Raw genomic sequence first — 12,921 nt, 5'->3', positions numbered from 1 at the left:
TGTCCTACATGTTGCCAGCTGAAATGGAGCTTTTGACGGGCGGATCCAGCCCTCAGAAGCTCTGTTTGGGTCTCCAGAGGCCTCACCTGGCATGTTGCCAACCCAAATAGATCTTCTCAAGGTAAGTTACCCAGTGTGGCAAGTTGGGAGGGTGAGGAAAGCAATTGTGGGGAACATGAGATATTGGGTTCTCTTAGGCAGGTGGCCCCCATCAGTAGGCCCCCATGGCCTTTCCCACCCTGAAATATCACATGTGCACTTAATGAGCCTTGAATTCGATTAGCAAATGCCTAGGCGAAAGGAGGGAGTTCAAGGTACAAGATTCATCCCATTAATCCTCAGGTTACAAATGAAATGGGCAGGCTCCATTACATTTGTAACTCGAGGACTATCTGTATTAGTGCAAAACATTGGTCTATATATTATCTTCCCTACATAAAACCACACTGCATTTTTCAAATTAAATTATCAAAAACAAACAAACAAACAAATCCACATTTAAAACACATTTTTATTTTTCTCTAAAAGGGCTTTTTTGTTGATGCAACTTATCTGATTCTTTAGGATACTATTTGATCCAGCTTGGAACACTAGAAATAGATTTCCAATTTCTTTCTCGAAGTAAGCAGCTGTTAAAAAGGAATATGACCAAATTCTAGTGCCTAGGAAGCTTCTTAATCTTATTTATTTATTTATTTATTTATTTATTTATTTATCAATCAATCAATCAATTAATCAACCAATCACATTTCTACACCACCCATGTCTGTAATATGATTCTGTGTAATTTACAATTTAAAAAATATCTAAACAGAATACTTTTGCCAAAATCATTTTTAACAATCAGAAATAATTATTTCACATATGACTTTCCAGATTTTTCAAGATTAAAAATAGTTGCAAAGTGTTTCCTATACTAAAATGTATCTTTACAATATGCTTTTGTTTGAACACAACAAGAATAAAATTGAGTTTTCAATAAAGTTAGTGAACTAGAAGTACAGGTAGTCCTCAATTTACAACAGTTCTTTTAATAACTGTTCAAAGTTACAGTGGCACTGAAAAAAGTGACATTATTGTTTTTCATACTTATGACAATTGCAGCATCCTCATGGTCACATGATCAAAATTCAGATGCTTGGCAACTGACTCATATTTATAATGGTTGCAGTGTCTCGGGGTCATGTGATCACTTTTTGTGGTCTACTGACAAGAAAAATCAATGGTGAAGCCAAATTCACTTAATAATCATGTTACTAACTTAACAACCGCAGTGATTCACTTAACAAGAAAGCTAATAAAAAGGGGCAAAACTCAACAACTCTCTTGCTTAGCAGCAAAAATTTTGGACTCAAATTTTGAGGACTACCTGAATTATATATTTAATTCCAGCTACACAATACAGGCATTTAAAATTTTTACAATCACAATAAATTTCCCTCTTTTGTATGTTTATTAAATTGATCGTACATTTCCCTCTTTCAAAAAAATTGGTTATACAGTATTGTTTTCCAGCAGCAATAGAGGAGATAAATAAATAATGAATGTTCACTAGTACAAAGAAGAACAATAATACCAATATTTTAGCAGGAGTGTCAGAGGAAGGAAAATACTGTTTAGAGTTTGAAACAAAGGAGAAAAGTACGTACAAATAGACATACATGTAATATATGTGTAATTAAAAATGTTTGTCCTATGTAAAAATATATAAATAAACATGTTTTTTATTTTATATTGAACAATTGCATGATTAGAAAAACTACTATTATCCCTAACTTCTCTGCCCCCCATATCTGTTCATAGTAGTAGCTGCTATTTGTGCACCTGTCCATTTTAATACATAATCAGAAACATCTAAACAAGAAAAATGCCAGATGAACACTAAGACCAAAAAATGTAAAACCTTCTAGTCATACCTAGCAGTTACATACTTCGCCTCCACTATCCATATGTTTCAATGCAAATATAATTATGAAAGAAGCTGGCAAATGTTTTTTAGGTGAAAACATGGATGCATCTTCAATTTCTTCTATTAGAACATTTAACAGGAATTTCATACTCCAAGGATCTCTGACACAAAGAACAAAAAAAGAAAAAAAAATCATTGCAAAGGATTTGATGGTAAGTATTAAATAAAAGTTTAGCATTCATTCCCAGATATTAGGAGAAAAGAGATTAGTGACAAAAAATGTTACAAAAATCATTTATATGATATCCAGTCATCTCAATCAAGTGTCATCCCATTCTTTATTAATGGAATAATGACAAATTCCATTCTGATATGCTGTCCTGGAAAACCTTACAGCTCTGTCCAGTATAGAAGTTGAATAATTAAACAATAAACTTAGTTAGAGAAAATATAGTTTTCATATTATTCAAGCCAGATATTTTGGTGCAAATTTTATCGGCAAATCATATTGAATTAAGCTACAAAATTCATTAAAATATTGTTTTATATGAGGCATTTTGAGACATATCATTCAAATAACAGGATATCATGAAATCGGTAAATCATATATCTAAGTGACATTTTGGTTCACTTGTTGGGAGAAAAGATGTAGTGGGTGAATAGTGGACAAAATATTATTGTCAGACTGAATTCATACGATTCTACCACCTTTGTGGTTTTCAGTATTCTTTTAAAATTTAGTTATGCTCCTGTTTAGAACTGATCAATGCCCATTCTTTGCCTAGTTTTAATTAACTAGAGCATGGATCAAAGTCAAAGCATAGAATATACTAGATAAAACCAGAAAAATCCAAGGAACAGTGTTATGAATGATAGCAAACTTTAAAAACACTAAAACAATTTGGCAATGAGCAGAGTCCAATCTACAAGTTCCTATGATGGGGCTCCAATTTATTAACACAATAACTCCAACATAAATAGTTCACAAGCTGTCAAACTAAAATAGATGTTGTTTGGCAGCTATATCGTCTTTACTGAGAATATTTAAATCCTGATGTCCAAGAAATTCTGCCCAAGATTAGCATAGCAAGTGAGTAGTATTTTCAAATCTCTTATTCTAAATGAGTCTCTTACTTTCAAGTAATTCTAGCATAATAATATATTGTATTTCATACATATAATAGAAGGGGAACTTAACAATTTGCAGATGATATTAAGCTGTCAGGAATAGCCAACACCCTAGATGATAGGCTCAAGATCCAGATGGATCTTGGTAGACTTGAACACTGCATCCTATCTAACAAAATGAAATTCAATGTAGAGAAAAGTAAAGTCTTACACTTGGGCAAGAAAAACCAAAAGTACAAATATAGATTGGGAAAAACCAGGTTTAATACCAGTAACTGTGAGAGGGATTTTGGAGTCTTAGTGGACAATCAATTAAAACAGTGTCCGGCAGCAGCCAAAAAAACCAATGCAATCCTAAATTTATTTATTTTATTTATTTATTTGATTTGCCAATTGTTTACAAGATAATAAGTATAAGTGTATACATAGTTGTGAATACATGAAATGGGTACATATAAGAAAAATAAAAGAATAAGAGAAACAAATTGCATTAACAGGAGGATTCAATCAAGATCAAGTGAGGTATTAATACCACTCTTTAAAGCATTAGTAAGGCCATACTTAGAACACTGCATCTAGTCACCACACTATAAAAAGATGTTGAGACCCTAGAAAGAGAAGAACAACAAAGATGATTAGGGGACTGGAAGCTAAAACATATGAAGAATGGTTGCAGGAACTGGGCATGACTAGTCTAGTGAAGAGAAGGACCAGGGAGACAGGATAGCAGTATTTCAATATTTGAGGAGCTGTCAAAGAGAGGAAGGGGTCAACCTATTTTTCAAAGCACCTGAGGCAGACAAGGAATAATGGATGGAAACTAATCAAGGAGAGATTCAACCTAGAAATAAGGATATTTTTTTCTGACTGTGACAACAATCAACCATTGGAACAGCTTGCCTTCAGAAGTTGTGGGAGCTTAATCATTGCAAGCTTTCAAGAGACTGGACTGCCATCTGTCAGAAATGGTGTCGCTTGAGCAGAGGGTTGGACTAGATAACCTACAAGATCCCTTCCAACTTTGTTATTCTAAATTCTAATAATGTTTTTACTGTAGATAGAACAGAGTTCTTCTGGAACATCTTTTGGGATTAACCAGAGAAGGTACTCTGATCGAATGTTTCCTATTTGTCTTCAAGATTTTCTTTCAGAGTCTTCAAGCCTAAGATGTTCTAAATCCTCTTTAGAGGAAAATCTTTCAGGAAGGGCCTGATACTATATAAATTTGACAAAAATAAAGAGAATACCCGCAGGATGGTCAATCTTATTTCCAACTGTCTTTTAAAAAGATCTTCCACTTTTTTATTGCTTTATTAAATATTTCTTCATATCTTTTCTGTTTTAGGAATCAACTATAGGGTCTTCTGTAATGTATTAGAATTACAAAATTCTACTGCCAATGACACACTGCCTAGGGCTGCACACTAGTGCCTTTATATAACAGCCATTATATACATCCAGTAAAAAAAAATCTTAAGAATCTACAATGCCTCAGTAATTGTTTAGATACCTCATTTAGAAAGATGTTCAAGTCTTCAATATTGTGGTCTGGTCATCAAAGCTCTGCCTTAAAGTTCTAAAAAGACTCCAGGAAGTACATCAAGTTTCAAGACGTCATGTTTTAAGATGCACTTTTATTCACACTGTCAATTGTACTAAAAGTATGTTACCTTTAGAAACAGTCTGTGTTTTTGTATTATTCTCAGTTCTTCAATTAATTTTAGTCATTGTCTGGTTTAAAGGTAAAAGAAAATATTAAATTTTATTCTATTCTGTGATACATATTTCCTGGGACCTTTTCAGATGTTCACAGTAATGCATGACATAATCAGAGCAATAAGAATTCCAGGAATAACTGGTAATCCTGAAATAAACTGTGGAGCAGGATGGCCAGAAAGGAAGTTGAAAGCCTAGGAAGAAAAACATTTTCCATTTTTAATTTCTACCTCCATTCCACTATGGCATATTCTGCTAGTCATTATACAAATGCCCTAATTCATATCAGTAGACGAATGTACTTGCTGATTAAATATACTTTCATCTAAATTAATTGAAATATCTTCCATCCTCAAAAAATAGTGAAGCCAGTTGAAGACACATCTGTATTTCCACCTGAGGTAAATTCTAATCTCAACTGTTAGAACTCAAAATCTAGCATTTTAAAATCTATTCCAAAAGCCAGCTTTAAGTAAATATACATTATTCCATCTCCAGTTATAGAAACTTCTTCAATTATAAAGTATATGTGATCATTCTATTAGCATTAATGTTTCTAAATGTGTATAATCATGTGTTTGAAATCTAGAAGCCGTTAGTTCCCTTTAGCACATTTATAATCTTGGCTCTTTTGTTTATATCAAAGCTTGTAAAAATAGATTTGGAAGCTTAGCCGCTACAAAAATAATTTCAGGAAATGGATTGGCTTAAGTATCTTCAATTCCAAAAACTTAGACAAGTGAGGCATTTCATTAATTCCCCTGGCTAGCTGGCCACTCATTTATATCTTAGCAGTTGCATGAGCAAAAATCTGGACAACAGAATTGAGCATATTGGAAATTTCAAAACAAGAAATAATAATTTAAATTTTGCCTGAATGCATACAAAGAAATAGTTTCCATGTATAGCTCTAGAGTCAGACATGATGTCTACCTGATTGTATTCTTGTGCTCCATTTTCATAAGAACTTATATATACAACATAGCAATTAGCACTTTAAAAAGGGGGTGCTTAAATCTGACCCATGGGGCCAGTCTGGAAATAACAAAGGATCAGCTTGTGGTGCCTCTGCTAGCAAAAACAGGGTGCAAGGGGGTGCACGTGCCCCCCCCCTGCACATCCCATTTTTTGCCTGGATGGCTTCCTACAAAAAGTTTTGGTTGGCAGGGTGCTGTAGGAGGTGTCCATCCTGTCTCCCCCCCTCCTCCAGCCGGCCTGCAGAGGAGAAGTACAATGCTGATCCAGCCCTTGAAGAAATCCAGTTTGACACTCCTGCTTTAAAACATTCGTTTCACCCAGAAAGCATGAATTAACTAAGAAAATCCAAATCTTCACCACTTTTGAAACATCTTTAAAATTTGGCCTGCAGTACTAAACACAATACTTCCGACTACAATTAGCATCATTCTGACTACATTATTATACAACTATAGAATTGCACCAATGATAGTTTCAATAATTTTGTTATGCATTTCTTGTCGCTCGTCTAAAATTTCTATTGATATTTGGTTGCTTGGTTTTTCTTTTTGTCAGACGAAATTATGCTATATACAGGCATGCAACTGTTATTTATCTTTTGTGGGACAACTAATCTGATGGCAGGATTTTGTCTACGATATCCATATATCCATATATGTATAATCTAGTAAATCCATATATCCATATATGTATAATCTGTTGTTCAGCTAAATTAGGTTCCTATACTATTGTAAATTACTCACTTTCAATCCACACTTTTTTCAGTGTTTGTGCAAGATTGACTCCCAATTTCTGCAGATCTATGTTAATTGAATGAAATGGTGGGTAGTTTACATATTTGTCCAATTACACTTATAGCTAGCATTGTGTGTGTAAAATGTTGAATCCAACTTGACTAATTTTAATAGATAATATATTGGCCTTTTTCAGGTAATGTGATATAAACAAAGTGAGTATGGAATAGAATGTTTTCCATAAGAGGCATGAAAAGCAACTACTGTGTTTAAAATGTATATTATTCAGTCATTTTTGAAAAAAATGTTTCCTGTTTAGGCATTGCAAACAAAAAGAGGGGGGAGGAAATCCCCCCCCTCAATGTACACTATTTTGGTTTTTACAAAACTTTACTTGTGCCAAATGTGCAAAGAATTAACTTACTGTTTAAAAGAAATAATAAAATGCGTATATTACAATATAAAATAATTATTCTGGCATGATCTGATTTCAATTCTTAGTATTAATGTTTATATTTAGATTATTCTTTTTTATAAAGAAAAATATTTTAATGTCAGAACAAATTAAGACAGTATGAGCCAATCTGAGTTGAAGTTAATGCTTGCCTTGTTATTATCTGCATTCTTGTTGAACAATCAACCACTGGAACAGCTTACCTTCGGTGGTTGTGGGAACTTCATCACTGGAGGCTTTCAAGAAGAAATTGGACTGCCATTTGTCAGAAATGGTGTAGGGTTTCCTGCTTAGGCAGGGAGGTTGGACTAGATGATTTACAAGGTCCCTTTCAAGTCTGTTAATCTGTTAAATGTTGTCAGGAATTCTTGTCAACAGAAACGATAAAAGAGTAAAACAAATTATTTATGAAAAACAGGTTTTTGAGCCCATGGCATTTACATATTTTCTGATTCAATGCTCAATGTTTAGAAATATAAATAATTGATTAGACTCATATAAATATGTAATTATGTATCTATGTATCCATTCTATGTACCTATTCATTCATATATTGGATGACCATATTAATATAGGAACATTTTCAGATATATACCAGAGTATTCTACCCATTTATTGGCCCTCCAAAACCCTGATAGTTCTCACCAATAATCCACAAAATCATATTAATTATATTTAGGCTTCAGATAGATGCAATGATTTTTTCCATGTATTCTTTCCACACTGTCCAATGCAATACATGAAGAGGTTACAAATAAGAAACCGAACAATCTGTTTGAAGAGTGTAAAAGATGCTGCATGTAAGTTTAAGTGTCAACTAAACTGAAGCTCTCTCAAATTTATCATTTGTAATGCATGATTTTTCTCGGGAACTTCCCCAGTATGACCAGCTTGTTTCTTCAAAGGTAGAACATCCCTGTCAAAGGTATGTTCAAGAAGATTAGCTTGTTTGCCAAGCATTTTACTCTTATTTTGAGGCAATAAAGTTTCTGGTTCTTTACATCAGAGTTTGGAAAGTTTGTCACCAAGGCCATCTGATATAAATTTCTTGTCAATGGTATTTGGTACTTGGGTTCTTCCATGTAAGAGGAACTTCTTTCCTACTTTGCCAGAACCATGAAACTGTTCTGGGACTATCACTCCTCAATTGTCATATTGAGTAAAATTAAACAATAAGCTCCCAACTAGTTTGCTTTTGGATCCTACTTTTCAAACATATCACGTTGTTCATTTCCACTTATTTCTTTATTAAATCCAGGATCTGTGAATTTAAATTTCTCGGAAAACAATGTTTAAAAAAGCATTCATTTCATCTTATTTAAGCCTAAAAATAAATAAATGGAACTCTTGTATAAGCTTCATTTCTGTAAGGTTTGTATACAGATTGAATCTGTACCTAAACCCTGTTACTTCAGAGGTCATCCTGCTTTATATGTCAATATGTAACAAGCCTAAAGCAAATAAAAAATAATATCACATTACTGACTATTTTATCAGGTCTATTTCATTTTTAATTACATACTTAAGCATAAAACAAAGCATAGCATATATTATCTGTTAAGTATGGAGAATAATGGAGACCAGACATCTGACCAGTGACTTCAACTCTTTAATAAAGTGATAAACATAACAGAGCAATGCAATGGGCAGCAGTAACCCTTTTATAGGGTTAGCTGCTGCCTTGGTAACCAATGAAATGTGCATAAGGTTCAAACTACTGACCAATAAGGACAGTCCCAAAAGTGGCCAATCAGGGACTGGTTCTGATCCAATCCCAAGGTGTTGTATAAGGACCAATCAAGTGTGCAGGTTTTCAACCCCTAATTTGCATTTAGGTTATTCACTTTTATTGATTCACAACACCCCTCCCCCTTGGGTTCCGTTTGAGGGGAGCTGTGATAAAATCCTCAAGATAGGCAGGCCGTTTGGTCTGCCTGGATGATTTCCGAGGCTCCACCGGGTTTTGTCTAATGTCCGGTTCCAGTGGAGCGTTTGGATGACCATTGTTAAGTTCTATTTCGCTGCACGGCGATTCCGTGCTGTATTCACTGTGGTTGTCTCTGCCACTGCGTGTTTCTTCGGGGTTTTGCAGTTCGTTTTCCCCCCGTATTAAAGTTCCCTGAAGACAACAACTCCCTCCCCGCTTCACGTTCCAGTGCTTCGCTGGGCTGTAGGGCTCCCGTTGACCTGCTATTAGTTGTATCAAAGTCAAATTCCTCGATACTCCCTCCCCCTTGAGTTGGTGAACCGGGGAAGTCATGGCCGCTGGGTGGTAATCTCGATCGGAGCTGGTCTATGTGGCGTTTCCACACCCTCCCATCGCCTGTTAGCAGGCGGTAAGATCTAGGCCCGGTGAGGTGGGTAACGGTTGCGGGTATCCATAATGGGTCGCCGGAAAAGTTTTTGGCAAAGATTAAATCGCCTACCTTAAATTCCCGGCATTTGCTGCTGGAGCCGAAAGGTTTTTCCGGTGCGAAAGCGGGTGGAGCCGGTCAAGGTGCGATCGTATTTTCCGCCCCATAAGAAGTTCAGCGGGTGTTTTGTTGGTTACGCTGTGGGGCGTGATGTGCTGCAATAAGAGGATTCGATTGATTTTCTTGTCGATGTTGCCAAATTCCATTTTATGCAGGGTCTTTTTCACAAATTGTACCATGCGTTCTGCACGTCCATTCGCCGCAGGGTGCGCGGGCGAGGTCAGCGCATGGCGGATGCCCGATCAGCCAGATATTGTTCAAAGGGCAATGCAGTGAACTGTGGGCCGTTGTCCGAGACCAACACGTCCGGAAACCTGTGCGTGGCAAATAGTCTGTTTAATTTATTAATAACTGAGTCGGTTGTAGTTGTGTGCATTCGATGAATCTCGAGCCAGTTAGAATAGGCGTCGACAGTAATCAGGAAAGTGTGACCTTTGGTAGGCCCCGCAAAGTCAATATGAATACGGGACCACGGTCCCCTCGGCGTTCCCATTCGGTTGGGCTTGCTTTAGGTGGGGCGTTGCTGACGTCCTGGCAACGCGTGGCACGTAGCGACCCAGGCCTCGATTCTTTGTCGATTCCCGGCCACCACGCATAGCTACGTGCGAGTGATTTCATCCGCACAATGCCCGGATGTCCCTCATGCAATACCGCCAACACAGTCTGTTGCAATTTGCTAGGGATTACGACTCGATCGCCCCACAAGATACAGCCTTTTTGGGAAAACAGCTCGGTTTGGCGGGCTTTGAAAGGCGCCCATTCAGGTGCAATTTGGTCCGTCGGCCACCCCGTTCAACCCAGCGTAGTATGTGTTGCAGAACTGGGTCACGTTTCGTTTCAAAAGCAATGTCTCTAGCCGTCAAGGGTGGTGTCTGTAGAGCTTCAATCTGTAGTGTTGAGAGGGTTGGGGCTGGATCCACAACAGCGTCTGGGAGCGGTGTTCTGCTCAATGCATCGGCGTGGAGAATCGATTTCCCCGGGCGGTGTTGCAAGGTGTAGTTGTAGGCCGCCAGGAATTCAGACCAACGGGTCATTCTGGGGGACAATATATACGGGGTTGGTTTATTACCCGCAATGATCCCCAGTAGCGGTTTATGATCAGTGATTATTGTAAACGCACGGCCATAAACATATTCGTGAAATCTTTTAACTGCAGCAACAATAGCTAAAGCTTCTTTGTCCAGCTGACTATAATTTCGTTCAGCTTTAGCTAAGGTTCGCGAAAAAAAACGCGATGGGGGCCTCCGTTCCGTTTGGTAACACGTGGGCCAGAATTGCCCCAACCCCAAAAGGTGATGCATCACACGTGATAGTGAGTGGCAGAGTCTCGTTGTACTGCATAAGTACTGAATCAGAAGTTAGCAATTTCTTTACTTGTTGGAAAGCATGTTGTTCCCGTTGTCCCCAAACCCACGTTGCTTTTTTGTCTAATAGTCTATGCAATGGTTCAGCTATTGTTGCTTTGTGGGGTAAAAACACATTATAGAAATTGATAAGTCCAAGGAACGCCTGTAGGTCTGCCTTGTTCCTTGGAATGGGTGCCTTTTTAATTGCTCGTAATTTGTCTTCGGTGGGATGAATTCCTTGGTTGTCCAGGAGATATCCCAAAAATTCCACTTTTTCGGTACATAACTGGCATTTATCTTTTTTTACTCTGAGGCCTGCATTTTGGAATCTTCGTAAAACCTCTCTGAGTCGTTTTTCTAGGATGTCTTTGTTAGGTGCGGCGATGAGTACATCGTCGAAATATGGGACAACGCCTTTTATCCCTTGTAACAACCTTTCCATTAAACTCTGGAAGATTCCAGGGCGACGCTACCCGAATTGGAGCCGGTTGCATTTAAATGCGCCCTATGTGTTACGATCGTTTGCGCCTCGGCTGTGGTTGGGTCTACAGGTAATTGTTGATACGCCTGGGCTAAATCTAGTTTGGCGAAAACTTTCCCGCCGCCCAGGAATGGAGTAAATGTTGCACTACCGGTACTGGATAAGCACTTTGCTGCAGTGCGTGGTTTAATGTGGCCCGGTAGTCTCCACAAATTCTTAGGGACCCATCAGGCTTGATAGGCGTCACTATCGGGGTTTCCCAACGGGAGTGCTCGGTGGGTTCCAGTACGCCCTGCGCTATCAGCTTATCGAGTTGTTCGTCGATTTTAGGCTTTAAGGCGAATGGCACCCGACGCGGCTTAAGGCGGATGGGTGCTATTTCAGGGTTCAAGTTAAACGAGATTGGGGTCCCCTTATACTTACCTAGTCCGTTCGCGAAAACGTCTTGGAATTCTTGCACGAGTGCTTCCTCCCAATCGACGCTTTCGGCCTTGTGGACTCCGGCTACAGTGATTCTGAGCGGTCTGAACCATTGAGGCCTAGAAGACTAGGCCTGTCTCGATCCACGACAGTCAGTGGTAGTGCGACGGTGCGGTCCTTGAATGAGACCTGGAATCTGCGGGATCCGACGACGGGAATTCGGTTGCCCTGATAGTCTTTGAGTATAACCCTCTGAGGGTTAAGGTCTTGGCGGCGAATCGTTGGAAGGAGCTGTTGGAGTGTTTTCCACGACACCATCGAGAGGAAGATCCCGAGTCTACCTCCATCACGCAAGGTTTGTTTTCGATGGCGACCTTTACTCGGATTTTCCCAGCATCAAGGGATGTAGCGTGGCCTATGGTGATTGTTTGGTGGGTCTCTTCCCGCCTGGTTTCTTCGCGCCTGGTGGAAGTGGTGGACGGCTTGTTTCTGTAGGAGTGGTTCAATTTTTCTCGGTGTGTGCCGAAGAATCCTGAAGACTGGAATTCGGCATGTCGGGGTTTGGAGTTCTGTTTGCTCCTGCAAACCTTTGTGATGTGACTGCGTGTCCCGCAATGGCGGCAAAGTGCGTCAAGGAATTTGCAGCCGGATCGTGGGTGATTCGCTCCACAGCCGGCACACGGTCAAAATGAGTGTTGTGAGGACTGGTCTCTCTCCGTTCGAAGTCGGTTGACCTCTTCCTCATCGCTGTCGGACAGGGACTCTAGGTCTTCGTGGTGCGTTGATACCGGGTGTCTCTCTGAGCGAGGCGAGGTATCCGTGGCGAGTTTACGAAGCGGAGCGTTGGTGCGGCGCATTTGGGCTGCCGATTTCTTTGTCGCCTCTGCTGCCGAGGCTTCTTTAAGGGCATCGGTGAGGCTGATGTCCCCCTTAGCCATAATTTTGCTCTGGATTGCGCCGTCTTCTAGGCCCAGAACCAGGCGGTCCCGGAGGGCTTCTTCTAAGTCTGCGAACCCGCAGAGGCCTCCTAGGTTCCGGAGGTCCGCGATGTAATTGGCAAGGCTTTCGCCCTTCCGTTGATCCCTCTGGTAATATTCGTGTCTTCTTACTAGGGTTGGTATGGAGGGCACGTAGTGAGCCTGTAGTAACGGCTCGAGGACGTCCCAGTCCATTTCTTTTACCTCTGCTGGCTTGGCAAGCGACTTTGCCATTTTAAACACGGTTGGTCCACAATGCGTTAGAAAGATAGCTCTTTTTTTGCCGGTTGTTGCATCTTTCAAG

At 39.2% G+C, this 12,921-nt stretch overlaps 1 protein-coding gene across 4 annotated transcripts in view; it reads left to right on the top strand.

Annotated features, from left to right (window-relative positions):
* The window catches only part of MYRIP (myosin VIIA and Rab interacting protein), a 199,272-nt gene extending 190,868 nt beyond the window's left edge, over window positions 1-8,404 (top strand). For all 4 annotated transcript variants that reach the window (XM_087947207.1, XM_087947208.1, XM_087947205.1 and 1 more), the window contains 2 exons: window positions 2,000-2,121; window positions 4,383-8,404. In XM_087947207.1, coding sequence (XP_087803333.1) covers window positions 2,000-2,121; window positions 4,383-4,415 — 155 coding nt within the window. In that variant the 3' untranslated portion in view covers window positions 4,416-8,404. The remainder of the gene's footprint in view (window positions 1-1,999; window positions 2,122-4,382) is intronic.
* Window positions 8,405-12,921: the final 4,517 nt, after the last annotated feature.

Source organism: Notechis scutatus, chromosome Z (assembly GCF_049901735.1).
Source record: "Notechis scutatus isolate UNSWTSFEM ecotype Mainland chromosome Z, rNotScu1.2, whole genome shotgun sequence".
NCBI classification, from domain to species: Eukaryota; Metazoa; Chordata; class Lepidosauria; order Squamata; family Elapidae; genus Notechis; species Notechis scutatus.
Note: the sequence above shows the minus strand (reverse complement) of the source record. Positions and strands in the feature narration are given on the sequence as shown.